The 20,376-nt window shown below is 41.0% G+C and overlaps 2 protein-coding genes and 1 long non-coding RNA gene across 4 annotated transcripts; 2 read left to right on the top strand and 1 right to left on the bottom strand.

The window, feature by feature from the left end:
* Positions 1–2,577: 2,577 nt before the first annotated feature.
* On the top strand, positions 2,578–7,972 carry vsx1 (visual system homeobox 1 homolog, chx10-like). 2 transcript variants are annotated; one of them, XM_071473511.1, is made up of 5 exons: positions 2,578–3,164; positions 3,817–3,892; positions 4,559–4,682; positions 5,273–5,453; positions 6,429–7,972. In XM_071473511.1, the coding sequence occupies exons 1-5, from the start codon at positions 2,732–2,734 to the stop codon at positions 6,722–6,724; spliced, it is 1,110 nt and encodes a 369-aa protein (XP_071329612.1). In that variant the 5' UTR covers positions 2,578–2,731; the 3' UTR covers positions 6,725–7,972. The 2 variants fall into 2 exon arrangements, with proteins under 2 accessions (XP_071329612.1, XP_071329611.1); XM_071473510.1 differs by having other exon boundaries at positions 2,579–3,164; positions 5,273–5,468.
* A 148-nt stretch (positions 7,973–8,120) lies between these two features.
* Positions 8,121–13,160, top strand: LOC139615477 (zinc finger protein 627-like). Its single transcript, XM_071473508.1, has 5 exons — positions 8,121–8,983; positions 9,873–10,041; positions 10,537–10,595; positions 10,686–10,746; positions 11,205–13,160. The coding sequence occupies exons 1-5, from the start codon at positions 8,855–8,857 to the stop codon at positions 12,428–12,430; spliced, it is 1,644 nt and encodes a 547-aa protein (XP_071329609.1). The 5' UTR covers positions 8,121–8,854; the 3' UTR covers positions 12,431–13,160.
* LOC139615482 (uncharacterized) lies at positions 8,959–19,798 on the bottom strand. Its single transcript, XR_011687381.1, has 3 exons — positions 19,451–19,798; positions 18,475–19,284; positions 8,959–10,008 (listed from the first exon to the last, which is right to left on the bottom strand). It is a non-coding gene; the product is annotated as an uncharacterized lncRNA (long non-coding RNA).
* Positions 19,799–20,376: the final 578 nt, after the last annotated feature.

Raw genomic sequence — 20,376 nt, 5'->3', positions numbered from 1 at the left:
TTTATTCAGTCAGAATATAAATCACCTGAGAAAACCTGTTTTACCTCCATGTGAAGATTAAAAAAGAAAAAAAGCTTCAACTCACTTTTAACTTAATTGTCACTGAATGAACCTTGACCTTTACCTCAGTGAAACAGGTGAAGATGAAAACATGGAAATATAAGAAAAATATGTGTTAAAGCTTAAATAGGACATGAACAGCTGATGGATCATTTTGAAAAGAAGAAACAAAACTGTAAAAACACTGATGTCACTTCCTCCAGTGTCATTAATGACGACGATGATGAAGATGCTTCACAAGATAAACTACAAACTGTCAGTCAACAGTCTGGACATGATGTGTAATGTCATTCAACCTCTGTGGCCCCTCTTCTTCTTCTTCTTCTTCTTCTTCTTCTTCTTCTGCTTCTTCTTCTGCTTCTTCTTCTGCTTCTTCTTCTTCTGCTTCTTCTTCTTCTTCTTCTTCTTCTTCTTCTTCTGCTTCTTCTTCTGCTTCTTCTTCTGCTTCTTCTTCTTCTTCTTCTGCTTCTTCTTCTGCTTCTTCTTCTTCTTCTGCTTCTTCTTCTGCTTCTTCTTCTTCTTCTGCTTCTTCTTCTTCTTCTTCTTCTTCTTCTGCTTCTTCTTCTGCTTCTTCTTCTGCTTCTTCTTCTTCTGCTTCTGCTTCTTCTTCTTCTTCTTCTTCTTCTTCTTCTTCTTCTGCTTCTTCTGCTTCTTCTTCTGCTTCTTCTTCTTCTGCTTCTGCTTCTTCTTCTGCTTCTTCTTCTTCTGCTTCTGCTTCTTCTTCTTCTGCTTCTGCTTCTTCTTCTTCTTCTTCTTCTTCTTCTTCTGCTTCTTCTTCTGCTTCTTCTTCTGCTTCTTCTGCTTCTTCTTCTTCTGCTTCTTCTGCTTCTGCTTCTTCTTCTTCTGCTTCTTCTGCTTCTTCTTCTTCTTCTTCTGCTTCTTCTTCTTCTTCTGCTTCTTCTTCTTCTTCTGCTTCTTCTTCTGCTTCTTCTTCTTCTTCTGCTTCTTCTTCTTCTGCTTCTTCTTCTTCTTCTTCTGCTTCTTTTTCTTCTGCTTCTTCTTCTTCTGCTTCTTCTTCTTCTTCTTCTGCTTCTTCTTCTTCTGCTTCTTCTTCTTCTTCTGCTTCTTCTTCTTCTGCTTCTTCTTCTTCTTCTTCTGCTTCTTCTTCTCTGAAAACACTCGTCTGGACATATCTGTGATTGTGGGAACTGAGGCACAGTCTGAGTTTGGTGTAACTGGATGAGAGTGTGTCTCACACACACACACACACACTGATGAAATGATATCACACTGACACAAACAGTTGCTTCATCATGAGTGAAAATCAGCTCCTCATGATGAAAGTCAGTTTGGAAATTAGGGCCAAGTTAGTGTTTAATCCCTGGAGATTGACTGCAGGCTGGCAGTGTGTGTGTGTGTGTGTGTGTGTGTGTGTGTGTGTGTGTGTGTGTGTGTGTGTAAGAAGGTAAAAATGGTCAACTGGTTTTAAAAAGCAATTAGAGGAATCTGCTTATCAGAGATAATTAAAGCAAATTTCAGGCTGTTCTTAGCTTTAATCTGCTTCTCTGTGTTTCTGTTTTTACGTCACAGTTTCACTGAGACTCAAATCAGCAGATTAAAGATTCAGTTCAGACACATTCATGTTTTATTGTGACTCTTTATTATGTGACGATAAACAGCAGAAAGAAAAACTGCTGCTTCGTCAACAGTTTGTTTGTGAATTCAAATCAAATGATGAAAATCTGCTGCGAAGAGCAGAGAAAGAAAAATTAAATTGAATTAAAATGAAAATAACAGAGATGCTGACAGACATCATTGATCTGTGGAGTGAACACAAATGAAGATGCAAGTGCCTCAAACACTGATGAGTCTTTGCCTAATTGTTTTTATTATTTACAACATTAAGTCCTTTATTTATTCCCAATACTAATCAATCCGATCAGTCACCGCAGTTTCCACAGCTGCACATCTGTGCATTTACAGTTTTCAGACCAACAGTGTTGTTTTTCTCTTCTTTAACTCATTAAATCTTCATCTTTAAAGACAGTTTCACATCGGTTTTATTTTTTATTTTTTAATTTTTTCGTTTTTGGTGATTTCGTAAATTCTGTGGCTCCGTAAACTCACCACTGAATTAATATTAATGAACTAATTCCACGAAAGAACAGACAAATATCTGATGAACGATCAGAGCAAATATTATTCACGTCATTAATGTTTCACTCGTCCAGATATTCACGTTTATTTATTTCCACTGCATCAGTTTGATTTTCTGACAAGAAACTGCAACGTTTTCATTTTATTTTATAGATTTTTATTGATGTGAAATGTTCCCGTCTTCTTTTTTTAATGTTATTTAAGCTTGTTTGTATTTATCAGCTGGTTTAAAGATGAAACACACTTTAAAGCACTGGGACAAAATGCTTGAATTGTTGATTATTGTTAATTGATCATTGCGGTGCCGACTCTGATCAAAGATAACCCCCCCCCCCCCCCCCCCCCCCCCGGCCGCAGAGAAAATCCTGATCGGATTGAAGGGAAATTGGTGGCAATTAATCCTCCGGGATTGAGGAGAACCGAGGGAAACGCCCCCTCCCACTTCCCTCACTTCTGATTGGATGCAGCGGTGACCCCCGGAGACTGCAGCGGGATAAATGGACCCGGCACCGGCCCGTCCCGGTCTCACCATCCTCCCCTCATCCCCGGTGCTGAAGGACCAGTTTCCCGCCTGATGAGCAGCATGACGGGCCGGGAGCAGATCAGCGAGGAGAAGCCCAAAGTGAAGCTGTTGTCTCCGGGGTTTGGGATCGATAAGTCCCGGCTGCACGGCTCCGGGTTCCGGCCTAAAGGCTTCGCCATCACCGACCTGCTGGGCCTGGAGTCGGACCTACAGGCGCGACAGCAGCCCGGAGCTGGTCCGGGTTCGGGCATGTCTGCGGCGTGCTCCGGGCCCGGGACGGAGCCGACGGGAGCCGGTGGCGGCCTCGGCGGGTTCTCTTTCCCGGGAGGGTCGCTGCCGCTCGGCCTCGGCTTCCTGTGCAGCCTGGCGGCCCAACAACCTGCGGGAGCGCCCTGCTTCCTGCCCGGACACCTGCCGCTGCTGCAGGCCCGGGCCGACAGCCACTACCTGCAGAACCTGGAGGCCCAGAGGGACGCCTACTCCGGTACGGCCCGGCTCGCCCGGCTCTGGTCGGCCCGGCTCGGTCCGGCTCGGCCCGGCTCGGCCCGGCTCGGCTCGGCTCGGCCCGGGGATGCTGTCCTCGGTTTAGTTCGGTTTGACTCGTGTTTTCCTCAGTTTTAAAAGGTTGATTGATTTGTCGGCTTGTTCGCTCTGAACCTTTGAACTGGATTTTGAATTAATTTTCTTATTTTTGTCTTTTTCTCTTAATTTTCGTTTAAAAACGACATTTTGCTTCGTTTAAAATGAGGCTCGGGCCTTAACTTCTTAAATTTAAAAGTGTTTCCCTTCGACAGTGTTCGGCTTTGATCGGGTCTTTAAAGTTTTCCCTCCTCTTTCAAAACATTATGTTTTTTTTTTAACATATATTTAGTTTCTTCTTGTTTTTACTCTGAATTGTCTGGTTAATTCTAATTTTCGCTTCATTATGATTATTTAGATGTATTTATATTTATTTCATTTGACTCCATAAAATAAAAAAAGCGTCTGTGAATAAATAAACGAACTTTTTCACTTTTCTTATTTTTTAGTTAAATGAAGAATATTTGATGATTTCAAAGTAAAACTAGAACCAGTCTCTAAAACGGGTCGTGTCAGAGAAACAGCTGATGATGTGTTTTCTGCTCTTCCTCCTGAAGATGAGGAGTGTCTCTCTGACAGAAACGACTCCAAAAGTTCAGGAAACTCTCAGAAGAGAAAGAAAAGGAGACACAGGTGAGTTTTTACTTATTTCTTTGATTTAATATCAGCCTCATCAGTCTGTGAAACATCTGTCGCAGCTGCTGCAGAAACGGATCCATCAGGGTTCAAACACAGTCACTGAGGCTGAAACGTTTCCAATGAAATGACGTTTTTTAACCAATCAATAAAGTGCTATTTACCAAAATTAACGAAATTCAGGTTGAGGTTTTAAACTAATAAAAATCATCATTTGAATAAGCACCTAATATGATACTTAAAACAGTGCAATGATTATATTTTTATTTATTGTGATCAATCAGTTTTTCAAAAGATAAGAAGTTAAACAAATATAGATCATTATTATTTATCTTTGCACAATTTGTGTGTGTTTGATTGTGTGTCAGTGGTTTTCAGATTCAGTTGTTTCAAAGACAACAGGAAATAAAAAAATAAAAAAAGGTGTGATATAAAGATCATAAAAATATCATATTATTTAAGAGATAATTGTTTCCTGAAGGTTCCTGGAATAAATTGATCTGTGGATTTTAACCCTTTAACACAGACTCTGCTGTTTGGAACTAAACTCAGATTTCTGCTGTAAACCTGGTGAAAACCTTTATTCTGACATGTGACTGATGTTCGGGTGAGTGCAGGTGTTTGTGTGTCTGTCAGTGTGTGACGTTGTTTTCTGGGCTGCAGGACGGTGTTCACCTCCCACCAGCTGGAGGAGCTGGAGAAAGCTTTTCACGAGGCTCATTACCCCGACGTCTACGCCCGAGAGATGCTCGCCATGAAGACAGAGCTGCCCGAGGACAGAATACAGGTGAGACAGCTGGTCAGTCACTGATAATCAGCTGACAGATCATTGTCTGCAGATTTAACCAACTGCAGGATTTATAAAGTCTTTATGATGAAGCTCAGAGTTCACAGGGAAATAAAAACTTTAACATTCACAATGTTTTTTTTGTGTCAGTCAAAAAAGACAAATTACACATAAAGTGCACCATGAAAACCAGGCAAAGAAAATGAATTATAAGATAGATTTTCAGTCACTTCTGTGTCCTGAAAATAACACTTACATTCTACTGAAGGTTTTACCAAATATGTCTTGTAGTAAGGGGTTTCCAGCATGTGGGTCTGGGACCCTCCAGTGGGTCACAAGAGAAATCTGAGGGGTTTCAAGATGATTATTGGACAGGACAGAAAAATATTGATTAAAAAAAATCTTGAATCACTTCACAATTAACTCTAAACATCATGTTAAATCTTACTGATGCCATAAAGAAACACTGGGTTAGATGTGACTTCAAACAGCTGTAAGTGGTTTAAAATAACACAGGCGTGGTTTAGATTTTTTTTTCTTGTAATTTTTTGCAGGTGTGGTTTTGAATTTTTTTCTTGTAATTTTTCCAGGTGTGGTTTCAGAATCGACGGGCAAAGTGGCGTAAGCGTGAGAAGTGCTGGGGTCGGAGCAGCGTCATGGCGGAGTACGGTCTGTACGGGGCCATGGTGCGACACTCCATCCCACTGCCCGAGTCCATCCTCAACTCCGCCAAGAACGGCATGATGGGCTCCTGCGCCCCCTGGCTGCTCGGTGAGCCGCATGCACGTCAGTGCCACGCACACTCACCACACCATGCATCAATACACAGGGAAAACACACACACTGGAAACAGATATTAACACAATGCCTGCTGTTAGTTTTTAGCTGCTACATTAAAGTACAGTTATTCTGGCCAATGTCACGATCCTCAAGTTGTTACGTTAAAATAATGAATATGTTATGTACATGTTAGTAGGACTAACTCAGGTAGCCTCCACTCAGCAGTTAAAATCACATCAACAATATTCAGAGGATAAAGATCTGAGGTTTCAGCAGGAGGCAACAAATATGTCAAACCCCTGGAAGCACAGGAGTGTAAATAAACTGATATATTATATATAACTGTCAATCAATTTTATTCAAATAACCAAACTTACACCACAGTTATTGGTCTTGTTACTTTTAGATGTTAAATTCTTTCAGGATTCGATAGACTTAAATGTAATAAGACATTTTTGTGTAAATATCTGTAAATTCAGTTAAAGAAAAGTCTCAGCCTTATTTTATATGATGAAAATAAGAAAAATCTCTGCTGACGCAGCCGTTCCTCACAGTTTAAAAAGATGCTGTTTGTTTTATTTATGCAGAAATTAATTAAATGAATAAAAGTCATATGAGATCAGACTCCTATGGCCTGAGTGTTCATCTGCTATACACAAACTGCAGCCTGTAAACATACTGTTGAAGTGGAGACAGATGCATATTAGCGTAGAAAATAAACATATCATGATGTTTGAATCAGAGCCGTAACCAAGAGGCCCTGGGCCCAGATGTCTCCTGTGTTGCCCCCAGTTTTTGCACCTTTTGATGAAGTCATATAGTTTCATAAAAACGGAACTGTGTGCAGCTCTGATGTTGTGTTGTTTGTTGTGTAAGTTTTTTTTATGATTTTAATCAGTGTAATAATAATAAGATGTGAATCGTGCAGACTGGACTGAATCTCTGTCTCTGTCTCTGTCCTCGCAGGAATGCACAAAAAGTCTTTAGAAATGGCCAAAAAATGTTCCAGCCCTCCGGAGTCTGACTCGACTCGTTCCGACTCCTTCTGTGACTCCTCGGAGCGACGGACCAGCGCCGAGGCCCGGGAGGTGGAGCATGTGGCAGCGGAGGAGGAGGAGCTGCTTGAGGAGGAGGAGGACATGGAGGAGGAGGTGGCCATTGACCTGTCCAGCTCCTCCAAACAGCAGCAGCAGGAGGAGGGAGGGAGGTGCGCCTCCTCACCTCGGCGGCAGAGCGGCGGCCACTCGGACGAACACAGCTGAAGGTGGATCTGACGTTTCTGTTCTGGGAGCACAGGGATCTGATTGACTCCTCTGTCAGAGAGCACAGCCAATCAATGAACAGCTGTTACATCATTTGTTATGATGCAAAGCTTTTACTTTCAGTACCTCAATAGCCTGTGTTGCCAACTTGGTCACTTTGTTGCTAAATTTACGACTTTTCAGACCAATTAGCTATTTATTTATTTATTTATTTATTTATTTATTTATTTATTTATTCATTTATTTATTCATTTATTCATTTATTTATTTATCTTCAAAGCACTCAGTGACAAATCTAGAGACTTTTTTCACAAACCTTAGCTAGAAGAGAGTCGCTCCAGAAGTGCCACCAAACACAAGTGAAGCTCCTCCATCTCCTTTTGAAATAGGGTTAATTTTAATATAGTTTCAGCATGTTGCTTAGTTAAACACTTAGTGTTTACTTAAAATGTAAAACTAGCCTGATACTATGTTAGCATGCTGATAAATGTTAGCATGCTAAAAATAATAAATAATATTTTATCTTGCTAACAAAGATTTAGAAATTGGTAACTGAATAAGTAAAATTTCAGTGCTAGTATTTTAGCAAACATTTATATGCTAACCTATGCTAAACATGGGCAATATTTTTATCATGCTAACATGTTTACTGGTGATGTGACATTAAAGTGATGGTACTGTTGACCAATATGCTAATATGTTAGCTTGTAATGCAATAAGAAATATATAGCAGTGTATTAGCAAGCTAACAACACAACCAGTGGAGTTTGGAAAAAAACGTTACTTTTTGATTGACTTATCCACAGATTTTCAACAATAAAGCAAAGGCTACTGATTGTGCTAAAAGTGAGCTAAAATGGTAAACATGTTCGGCTCCGTTAGCAATCTGTCTGTGCTCCCAGAGATGCTAACATCATGCCAGGAATCGGACTGAGAGTCGAGTCTTTTCTAGAAGACGTGAACTGTTGGAGGAGGATGTAAATGAAGATGTCTCCGTCTGTGTGTTCATCATTGTATTGTACTGAGAGTTTGTTTTATATCTGTGTTTTTGGAAAATCAGAGAATATTCAATGTTTTATTCCTGTTGGTGTTTTATAGTTTGACTGTCTGTCAAGCACTGATCAGCCTGAAGCTCTGTGAAGGAATGTAATTTAAATGTAATATTTAAAAAAGTTTGTTTATTATCATTATATGTATGTACAGTGGAAGGTGCGGGGTGAGGAATAAAAAACAAAGTATTTTTGGAAACACTGGGACATTATTTGTGCTGTTATAACAACAACACAACAAAACACTGCAGAGTCGTTTTATTTAGGCTAATTAAACGTTATTGTAAATGTCACAACATACATAGATAGTGGATATGTCATGTCAGTAAATCCAGATTCTGGCTTTTTTTTAACCCTAACCCAACCCTAACCCTTTTCAGACCAGAGTTAGAAAACGTAATGCACATTTGTGATTCTGTGGCTGCAAACATCAAAATATAATTAATTAAATTAAATTGTAACAAATTAAAATGTGAAAGTTAACATACAATTAAAGTAAATAAAATATATATTTATTTTAAAAATGTTTAAATACAAAATTCAGTTTTGCTATTATTATTTTTATGTTTGGGACAGCTCTAGGGCACTAGTTGGTTTTTTGGGATGGGGGTCAGTGGGGGCCCCAGAACTCATTTTTGCCTTATCCTGCCATGATAGTAAGACATCTGCAAATGCAAACCGGCTTATATCTGAAGTTTAACAACTATTTAAAAACTACTAATCAAAATTATTTTTTAATAAAAACAAATCAAGTCAGTTGTAAATTTACCATTTAAAATAAAAAAGTAAGTTTTACTAATCAATTTACATTTTTCTCCAATCTATTAGCACAAGAACTGTGCAAATAAAGTCAAATATGATGAAATAATAAAACGAATGTAAAATGAAACAAGAAGAAAAAGACAACTGTTTCACAGGCTTTACGTTGAATCTGAAGCTTGTCAGTGCAGCAGTAGGACTTTTACCTTGGAAGGCATTAACCGTTGGATGAGACAATTACGTCACTTCCGTTACCCGCATTAGCGCCTTTAGCCGTTTGTTTGCTAAGATAACCTGCATCTTAGTGAAAGAAATCTTCAATATGGTCGATTTAATCACTTTTAAAAATGAAGTGGCCTTAATCGTGAATAATCTGGCCAAGGCGGTGGTGGCGGAGATTTTTACCGCGGCGGAGAAAGTCTCTTTAAATAAACAAAATCCTGAAACTGAGGTAAGCTAGCGCGGCTAACTGTAGCCAACAGCTAACGCAAGTTTAACTCTTTCGGTCCCGGTGTTAGACAGGAGGCGTTTCAGCGACAGTTTGGGTTTAAATATTATAATGGTAAACAACAGCTTGACTGTAGACCCAACTCTCATGTAGTCACACACAAAAGTCTGTTTTAAAATCATCTAATTTCAGCCGTTTCGATGATTGCACTCTAAAAGTTCATATGTAGTCACACAACGAACTCAATTTAAAAAATGTTTAATTTAAACAATGACAGTGACTCCACTACAGACAGATCCTACACTGAAAGTGCCTAAGGCCAACAGCCGCCTTTGCCCGGGCTAAGTGCAGTGTGAAAAACAATGTGGTCATACGCCAAACTCTATTTATAAAATCTTCGAATTTAAATCTCAGTGACCACACACTCCAAGTTCCCATGTAGTGCCACACCAAACTCCATTTACAAATCTTCTAATTTAAGCATTTTTAGTGATTGCTCACTCAGTTCTCAGGTAACCACATGGCGAACTACCTTTAAAACCTTCTAACATCTTTAGCTTGTTAGCTAACTTATACACACTGTAAAATATGAAATTGTACTTTTTTTGTTATTTCATACTCTTTCAGAAGTAGATACTTTTTACTGCACTGTTTTTATCTGACTGTATTTATCTTACTTTACAGATTTTTGTATAAAACATATGAAGTTGCTTTGATTAAATTAACTGATATGATTATTAGACTAATGAATACATTGATTGACATTGGTTAAGTTTCAAAATACCAAATATGTAAAAGTATGTGGATGGATGTTTGACTTGTTGCTTTGTGTCTGTTGCTGGACGATGTCCTGCTGTATTTTCTGAATGTTTGATCACATTGATTCTCTCAGGAGAAACTTGGTGCTCTGGTGAACAGTCTATGTGTTGAAGCTGTGGAGAAAATCCTGGAGATGGTTGAGCTGGCTGTTATGAGGCAGGAGGAGACTCCAGGAGAGCTGAGCGATCCCCCTCAGTCTGCCGACAGCCCTGAGGGTTTAATGAAGACACAGGCAGCTGAAGGTGAGTCTGAAGCTTCACAGCTGCTCTCACACTGAAAAGTGCCTGTGGTGTGACAGTAGGTCTGTTTCCATCCAACTATTTTATTGGTATTTTCTATCTGTGCTGAGTTTAAAAGCCAGAAAAGAAATTGCACGTCATCAAATCCACTGCTCTGAGCTGTCATCGGCAGAGTTTCACACCAGTGTTTATTGTAACCGTCCTCAGCTGGACTCAGTTAGAGACATGGAAGCAAAATCACCTCCAGTTGTAACCTTTTGCTTTTCTGATAAATGTTGTGCCCTGACTCGTCTTTGAGGAAGATTCCTGGGAACATTACAGGGTCATGAGTCCTCAGCTCACTGGGACTTCTGCGAATAAAGAAAAATTATCGACAAAACTGTTAAAAACTGAGTCTGGCTCTTGTTTCATCTTGAAGGACGTACAGGAAAGTGTCTGACAACACTGGTTTAAAGCAGATACTAACACCAATAACCCACCGTTCTGTGTGTGCTGCAGGTGAGAATGTTGGAGCTGAGCCCCCCCCCACAGAACAGACCTACATCCTGGTGTACGGGGTCAGTGAGTGAATCCACAGCAGCAGTCAGAGCAGCACAGAGCAGATACTGAACAAACCTCAACACTGTCCACTGCTCTCTGTTTTGCAGAGCGCCACCGTCGACTCCAAGTGTGTGCTGGTGTCGCTGCAGAGCGCCGGTGAAGCTAACGGTGAGTTTTCTAGAGGACAGACAGACTGGTGATGTGTGACCACTGTGAAAGGTTTAACAGGGAGCTGTCACGCGTGGGTTTTCTTCAGGAGCAGAGTGAAGGCTACTCCCACAAGGACAAGTGTGAAAATATCACTCACTGTGGACAGTGTGCACGTGTGAACACAGAGTTACAGCAGCACTCTGTGACCTGTGCTGGATGTTTAGATACAGAGGTGTGAGTCTGAGTCTCTGTGGCCTCCAGTCTGTCGTGAAGAAGAAGCAGCTCTGACAACATCAGAGCCTCTCGACCATCACCACCACCTGCTCCCTCAAGGAGCCACATTCTGCAGCAGAGGAAACGAACAAATATCTCTTTAGTGACCAGTTGTCAGTCGTCAGTTCAGAGTTCATATCCCCAGTGATGCTGCCCTTTAACCGCTGGTGACCTTGAGTAACCTCTGTGTACTTTGTTCACAGGTGAAGATAAAACCAGCTCCACTGAGATCACAGGTGACGTGACAACTCTGCACAGCAAACACTCCTCCACCTCCTCCCCCCCTCCTCCACTTCAGGCTGATTTCCCCGACCACGAGTACGCTCGACCTTCCTCACCTCCACCCCGGGCCGCCACATCGGAAGAGGGCGGAGTCTCTACAGCACGCAGCAGGAAGCAGCGCTGCAGCCGGAGGAAAAAAGACACAAACACGCCGACTGCAGAGGCGTCAGAAAGTCACCAGCAGTGCTCGCAGTGTGGGATGTTGTTTCCAAACGCAGAGCGACTCTCCGACCACCAGAGGAAGTCCCACCCCCTGTGTTCGGTGTGCGGGGTGTCGTTCACTGGCATCCTGAAGCTCCATGAACACGAGATCAAAGAGCACGGGCTGCTGCCGTACACCTGCGACTACTGCCCGAAAAGATTCAACCACAAAGCTCATCGCAACCTGCACGTAAAGGCACGGCACACGGGAGAGAAGACCTGCCACTGCGACATCTGCGGGAAGGGCTACTCCTGCGTCAGCGTGCTGAAAACTCACAGGATGACCCACTTCGACAAGACCTTCATCTGCGACGTCTGCGGGAAGAGCTTCTACCACGCCTGCCACCTGACGCGCCACAAGCTGGTTCACCAGGAGGTCCGGCCGCACCGGTGCTCCACCTGCGGGAAGGGCTTCACCCAGGCCGCCAACCTGCGCAGCCACCAGGCGATCCACACCGGAGAGAGGCAGCTCTGCTCCATCTGTGGGAAGAGCTACCGCTGCCTGAAGAACCACGTCATCAGCAAACACTCTCACGAGCTCCCCACCGACGAGCTGCCAGCCAGAGACTCCATCATCACCTGCGAGGTCTGTGGCAAGAAGTTCCCCAACCCGTCGCAGTTCAAAGTTCACCAGAGGAGCCACACGGGAGAGAAACCGTTCCACTGCGACATCTGCGGGAAGAGTTACCGTCTGAAGGAGCTGCTGCGGGACCACAGGTACACCCACACCGGAGAGAAACCCTACAGGTGTTCCCTCTGCTCCAAGACCTTCAACCTGGCCACCAGCTTCATGAGGCACCGCAGCATCCACACTGGAGAGACGCCGTTCAGCTGCCACGACTGCGGGAAACACTTCCGCCTGCTCACCTTCCTGAAGGCTCACCTGCAGACCAAAGCTCACCTGAAGCAGACGCAGCTGAGGCAGCCTGTCTCCTCTGACCTCTGACCTCTAACTGTCCATTATATGTTAGAGACGCAGTTACATTATGTTGCCAAAAGTACGTGGACACCCAACACTGCAGTCATATTGACTTTACACACACACACACACACACACACACACCTCCCTCACCTCTTGGTTGAACAGACAAATTCGACCTGAGCCACACAAACAGCAGTTACAGCCTGAAACACACCTGGTGATGACGTGTTCATCAACATGTTCTCTCATCTCTGTTCAGTGTGAACGACACGAAGCAGCAGCCTGACGCTTCACCTGAAACTCAAACATCAGCTCAGTCAGTCTGAGGATCTTCTGTTGAAGATTCTGACTCACATGTCGCAAAGCAAATGTCGGATTGTTCCTTTAATTGAAAGCTCCTCAGATTGATTGATTGAACTGGTGAATTGAATTGATTGATTGATCTGATTGATAGATCTGATTGAACCTGGATCTGATGATCTGAAGGCAGAGAGACTCCTCATGGTGCTGCAGCTGTTTCCTGACCTGTGATCTGCTGCCTCTCCAGATTCACGTTAATATCTCTGACTGTGTGTTTTCAGCAGAGGCTTTAATCTGCAGCTGCAGCCTGGTCACAGATAATTCCCACTTTGCTGCGGTCAGATGATAATTGTAATCCATCAGGCCTCAGACTGTTTTCATCCAGCGGTGACTCTCACACTGTTTGTTTTTCTGCAGACCACCACTCAGATTAAAGGATGCATACAACAGTTAATCCCACCTTTGTGTTTGTACAATAGAATTAATCACCTTTATGACTCTTAACAATCCTCTGATCGTTAATCTGAAGAGAAAATGTCAAACACAACAACAGAGCTGATCATCTGATCCAAACATCGTGATGCACAGGTCCCACAGCAGAGTTTATTTCTCTATTAAAGGAGCAGTCCACCAGTTCACAGTCAGTGCTACTAATGAGGCTGTTGAACTGTGGTTTGAGGTTTGGAGGAACAGTTCAGTCTTTAGTCAGAGTTAATGTTAGGATTGATGCACAGCACAGATACTTTCTCTTTTAATCTGCACAGGCTTCGGCCTCTCAACGCTGCTAAAGCGAAGCTGCAGCTGCTGAGCTGCGTTCACTGCACGGCCGGTGTAGGCAGCATTTTTTAATAAACACAGGAAGAAGCATATTTGATCAAATGTGGAACAAAATCTTAAAAAGTTGCACGTGTGTTTGACCTGAACCAGCTGCTGCATCCACTGGACATCATCGTGTCTGAGGTTTCACTTAAACCTGTGTTCACAGATCCCTGCAGCTCAGATCATCCATCTGAAACCCCCCCCCCCTCAGTTTTACTGATCATCTGACAGACTGACAACGTTGGCTCATCATAAAAAGTCCAGAACCTGCAGACCTGAGATCAGTTTGTCAGTGATGTAGGCAGGTGAAACACCTGTCAACGGAAAACTAGGCCAAGATGTAACATTATTGTTAATGATAATGTTAATGTTTTTTTTTTTAGACATATTTTTATTGGGATTTTCACATAAGTTTAAACATGAACACACCCCCCCCCCCCCCATCTGGCAGAAATAAGATAGAAAATAAATGAATAAATACAAGAACAAACAGATAAAGAAACAATGTCTAATAAAGTAAAGAAAAAGAAAATTAAATAAATGTAATAATAACAATAATAATAATAATACAATTAATCACAGTCCAAGGTTGTGAGTTTCCAAAAAGTCCATAAAAGGTCTCCACAAATGAGTAAAGTCTTTTTCCTTCTTTTTTACAATGTATGTTATTCTCTCCAAAGCTAGACAGTTCATCAATTCCTTTGTCCACATTCCAATAGAGGGGGTGTCCATACTTCTCCACAATAATGCAATCACCCTTCTGGCTTGTAAGAGTCCAAAGTCAATAAGCAGTGACTGCCGTTGAGACACAACAAAGTTCTCAGGGTGTATTCCCAGTAAACATGTTTTGGCTTGCAAAGGAACTTCCAACTACGAGACCCAAACAATACAATACACTTTTCCGGAATTGGTGAATCTTTGGACACTCCCATAAACAATGAATTAACGTGCCTTTTGCTTCTCTACATTTCACACAAATATCCGGTACATTAGGGTATATGTGATTCAACCTGCAAGGTGTAAGATAGGTGCGCATCAACCATTTATATTGTAGCAGCTTAAATTTGGTGTTAACAGACTGTGTCTGAGCCTTAAAACAAGCCCTTTCCCAGTCAGCTTCCTGAATATCCTCCTTTATGTCAATTATCCATGCCTCCATCTTCTTGTGAAATGATTCTTTTGAATGTATTAACATTAATTCATAGAATAGTGAAAATTGTCCTCTGCCATCCATATGAGATAGAGTCAATTCCTCAATTTTAGATAGTGGAGGTACAGACAGCAACTGTCTATGCATGGATAAAATAAAATGTTTCAGCTGGAGGTATTTAAAGAAGTGTTTTCTTGGAATATCATATTTCTCACATAGTTGATTATATGACATCAAGTTGCCTTCTACATATAAATCTGACATTTTTTCAACACCTTTGTTAAACCACATCCTAAATCCACCATCTGCTCTCCCCGGTATAAAATAATTATTGCCCCATATAGGTGTAAACTGTGATAATGCTGGTGTGTCTCCGACATGTTTGTGTGCAGAGTACCACACTGAAATGGTATTTCGAAGAAAGGGATTTTTTGTTTGTTTAACCAGCTTTCTGACGTTTGATGAATATAAATAAAGTTTGAGAGGAAGCCCTAGTGTTGATGTCTCCTCAATAGTCACCCAAGCAGGAAAGGAATCCACTAAGAAGTAAAACATCGCTGTCCTCAGCTGGGCGGCCCCATAATACAGTTTTAGATTGGGGAGCCGAAGCCCCCCTCTCTCATATGGTAAGTATAACAGCCTTAGTTGTAGTCTGGCCTTTTTATCATTCCAGATAAATTGATTCAACATATTATTAATGTTATGAAAAAAGGTGTCAGGTAAAGGAAGCGGAAGTGATTGAAATAGATACAGAAACTTTGGTAAGACCAACATTTTAATAATGTTTATGCGACCAATCATAGATATTGGCATCCTGGTCCATCGGTTTAGCATCTCCCTCACCCCGTCCACCAGGGGTCATAATTTATCGAAACTATTTGTTTCACATCAGGGCTAATTTTAATACCTAGGTATGTAAAACCTTCTGTGGTGGTTGCAAATGGTGTATCTATAATCGGCTGTAATCTTTCATTTTCATTAAAAAACATTAGTGCAGATTTGGAATTATTTATTTCATACCCTGATATGTTTCCAAATGCCTCAATTAAATTCACTAATTGGGGGAAACTATCTTTTAAGCTTGTTAAAAAAAAGAATTATCATCCGCGTATAAAGCTATGTGATGTTCATATCCTCCAATATTTATACCCGCGATGCCTTCACAAGCTCTTATGGCCATAGCCAAGGGCTCAATAGCTAACACAAATAGCAAAGGCTAACCCTAACCCTTGTCTCGTTGATCGGTGGAGAGTAAATGGCTTAGAGACATTATTATTGGTCAATATTTCAGCAGTTGGGTTTGTATACAAAAGCTTTATCCATCTCAGAAAATTTGCACCAATTCCAAACCGTGGGAGCACGTTAAAAAGAAAACCCCACTCGATCCTGTCAAAGGCTTGGCGTGGATAGCACAGCTGTATCTCTAGAGTTGTTTTTTTCATACAATATGTTCAGAACACGCCGGATATTATGAAATCCATGTCTATTTTTGACAAAGCCATTTTGATCATCACCAACAAGGTGGGGAAGATACAACTCCAGTCTTCTGGCCAAGGCCTTACAAAGTATTTTAATGTCACACCCCATCAAACTAATAGGCCTGAAAGAGGAGCATTCATTTGGTGGTTTATTTGGTTTCAAAATTAAAGTTATTATCGCAAGTCTCAAAGATGGAGGGAGTATTCCTTTTGTATAAGATTCCTTATACATGTCCAATAATGGGGCCAGAAGTTTCTCCCCGAATTTTTTGTAAAATTCAATTGGAAAGCCATCCGGCCCTGGTGCTTTTCCACTTTGCATACTTTGAATGGCCTCTGCTAATTCCTTTGTTGTTAGACCACAATCCAATTTGTGTTGTTCATTTTCTGACAAAGTCTGGAATCTCAATTGATCCAAAAAACAGTTTTGACTGCCAAAATCATCTAAACGCTCTGATGTATACAAGGCCTCGTAAAAATCCCTAAATGCATTATTGATCTCCACTGGTTCTGAAGTTATATCACCTGCAGTTGTCTTGATGCTATTGATTGCCCTGTCTAACTGCTGTTTCTTAAGTCGCCAAGCCAACAGTTTACCACATTTTTCTCCTTGATCATAGTAAGACTGCTTTAGCCAAATTAAATTTTTTGCAACTTTTTCCATAGACAATTTGTTTTATTTGGCTCTCATAATTTGTAAGTCCTTTGCTTTTTGCTGATTGTAATTGTTATATAGTTCCTGTTCTAACAATCAAATTTGGTTTTCAATTGTTTCCATTTCTATACGCTGTTGTTTGGCTTTGGATTTTGTAAAACTAATAATTTCCCCTCTGATATACGCTTTGAATGCCTCCCATCTAACACAGGCGTCAGTCTGATCAAGATTGATTTCAAAGTAACTGTTAATGTGTACTTCAATACATTTTATAAATTCTGCATTCTGCAGTAGCTCAGTGGGAAATCTCCATCTCTTCGGGTTATGAATAAATGCGTCAATATATCGGTGTAATGATACAGCTGCATGATCACTAATGACAATACTATCATACCAGCATTCTTTAATTTTTGAAAGAAAACCAGATGAGACCAAAAAATAATCAATTCGTGAGTGAGTGCCATGCGAACTCGAACAACAGATAAAGAATATTCTTTATCTGGGTGCAATTCCCTCCATATTTCAACCAAATTCAAATCTTTACAGGACTGCAACAATATTTTCCTTGTTTGTATATGAGTAGAGTCAAGGCAAGTAGAGCGATCCTTTGTGGGCACTAAAGTGCAATTAAAATCACCACCGATAATGTACATACCTTGCAAGGTAGACAGAGTGAGGAAGAGATTCTGAAAAAAATTGGGATTGTCATCATTTGGACCATAGATGCAAACCAGATTCAGTGCACACGTGGATATGTTACCCTGAATAATAATATACCTGCCATATTGATCACAAATAACATTAGTGGTTTGGAACGGTAAAGGTTTATGTATAAGTATGAGCACACCTCTAGCATAATTACTGTATGGAGCACACAAAACCTGACCTGGCCATCTTTTTTGCAATCTATCAATTTCTGCTGCCCTTAAATGTATCTCCTGCAGGAAGACTATCTGAGACTGAAGTTGTCTGAGTCTGTTTAATACTTGCTTTAGTTTGGCTATTTCTCTCAGCCCCTAACATTCCAACTGCTGATCTTTATTTTAGACATAGTGGTGTTTTAATCAGTAAACGAGAAAGTAGGAGTCTTGATGACGTGAAAACAAAACAAAAAAAAACAAAAAAACACACATTCTGCCAGAATCCCCCCACCTCACACACTTCCCCAACTGAAGTGTTTTAAAACCTGAACATTGAGTGTTGTTCCCGTTATTCCCCATCTTTCGCTAAATAAATGAGGAGCACTGATCCACATTTACATGAGGAGCAGTTAGTTAGTGTACGTGGGTCTTTGGGCCTGTCGCCAGCCGCGCACCGCACTTACAACAGTCATAACCTTTATTTATCGAAAAGGGACGGATTTGTCTATATAACAATTATAATAATAAATTGAAATTAAATTTACCTCCGACCTGCCCCGTATTCCAGACATCATTTTGTGTAAACTAAATAATTGTCATAATAATGTCTCTCTCAATGTTAAACTCAAAAAACGGGGAGGGGGGGCTAATTAAGACCATGCCCGGTTCACCCTCCGTACAGATGTTAGTTGTAAACAATATGCAATAAACTTATATCTTCATTGGGAGAAACAAAAGCAAGACAAAGCCAAAGTGACCCGGGTCATTTCTAACCTCACTCTCACTGTGACTTTTACTGGTGTTACCTGTCCGACGGCGAGGAACAGTTTATCCTTGAGGTTGAATTTCGCGGTGAAGAGAAGAGGAACACCTTCCCGCCATGGACCACTCTCATCTTACAAGGGTTTAGCTGAAATCCGCGAAATCTTCCCATCTCGTTGAACTCCCGACGTCTCCGCATCGTTTCTGCTGAAAGGTCCTGTGCCAGTGATCTTAGCTCCATCGTGCAGGATATTCTTCTGTGATGGAAGACGACAGACAGCCTCTCCATCAGATTTCAGAAGCGCATCAGAACCGCTCTGTGTTGTTCGGCTTTGCCGGCGCCAAGGTGCGATGCTCCCGCTCCAACACCGGGGCCTGGTCCGCACTGAGCCCCAGCCACTTCGGTAACATTTCCCAGATAAAATCCAGCAATGGTTGTGTACCCTCGGCGCCTTCTCTGAGACCAAACATACGCAGGTTCTTCCTCCTGCTTCGGTTCTCCAAATCATCAGTCTTCATCTCCACATAATTCAGCCGTTTTACAGTTGAATCCAGTTCCGCCCGCACACTTTCAAGTTCCTCCTCCGCCGCCATTACTCGGTTCTCCGCTCCCTCGATGCGGTTTGTGTGTTCCGACACGTCCTGTTTAACTTCAGCCACTTTGGCCTCAAGTGCTGTTATAGCACTGGTCACGTCTCCGAGGCGGTTATTAATCCGTCCAGTGTTAGTCCAAACTCCGAGCGGAGCGGCTTTAGCCCTCTTAGCGCCTCTGCTATGTCGGCCATGTTGTTAGCGCCTCTGCTATGTCGGCCATGTTGTTAGCGCCTCTGCTATGTCGGCCATGTTGTTAGCGCCTGCTATGTCAGCCATGTTGTTAGCGCCTGCTATGTCGGCCATGTTGTTAGCGCCTCTGCTATGTCGGCCATGTTGTTAGCGCCTGCTATGTCAGCCATGTTGTTAGCGCCTGCTATGTCGGCCATGTTGTTAGCGCCTCTGCTATGTCGGCCATGTTGTTAGCACCGGCTTGCTCGGGTGACGGGGCCACTTTCTTGTTTTGAGCGGTGGATTTTCGAGCTCTGGTAAAAATGTCGCAGTCCTTAGTCGCGTGAGATGTCGACATAATTGACCCTAAGTTGAAATTTTGAATTTCAAGCCACTATCCGGGGAATAAAAAGATTTTTGTGCACGATTGACCAGAGCCCCTCTTCTAAGCTGCCATCTTCGTCGGGTCACGTGACCACCCCCACCCTCCCATAATATTAATGTTAATGTTAATGATAAAGTTAATGATAATGTTAATGTTAATGTTAATGTTAATGATAATGTTAATGTTAATGATAAAGGTAATGATAATGTTAATGTTAATGTTAATGATAATGTTAATGATAAAGTTAATGATAATGTTAATGTTAATGATAAAGTTAATGATAATGTTAATGTTAATGATAAAGTTAATGTTAATGTTAATGTTAATGTTAATGATAATGATAATGTTAATGTTAATGTTAATGTTGATGTTAATGTTAATGATAAAGTTAATGATAATGTTAATGTTAATGATAAAGTTAATGTTAATGTTAAAGTTAATGATAATGTTAATGTTAATGTTAATGTTAATGATAAAGTTAATGATAATGTTAATGTTAATGTTAATGATAAAGTTAATGATAATGTTAATGATAATGATAATGTTAATGTTAATGATAAAGTTAATGATAATGTTAATGATAATGTTAATGATAAAGTTAATGATAATGTTAATGTTAATGTTAATGTTAATGATAAAGTTAATGATAATGTTAATGATAATGATAATGTTAATGTTAATGATAAAGTTAATGATAATGTTAATGATAATGATAATGTTAATGATAAAGTTAATGATAATGATAAAGTTAATGATAATGTTAATGTTAATGTTAATGTTAATGATAAAGTTAATGTTA

Source organism: Trachinotus anak, unplaced genomic scaffold, assembly GCF_046630095.1.
Source record: "Trachinotus anak isolate AG129_WGS33_773 ecotype Australia unplaced genomic scaffold, CSIRO_AGI_Tana_v1 ptg000054l, whole genome shotgun sequence".
Classification (NCBI taxonomy): domain Eukaryota; kingdom Metazoa; phylum Chordata; class Actinopteri; order Carangiformes; family Carangidae; genus Trachinotus; species Trachinotus anak.
The sequence above is the reverse complement of the archived record's forward strand: the minus strand, read 5'-3'. Positions and strand labels throughout refer to the sequence as shown.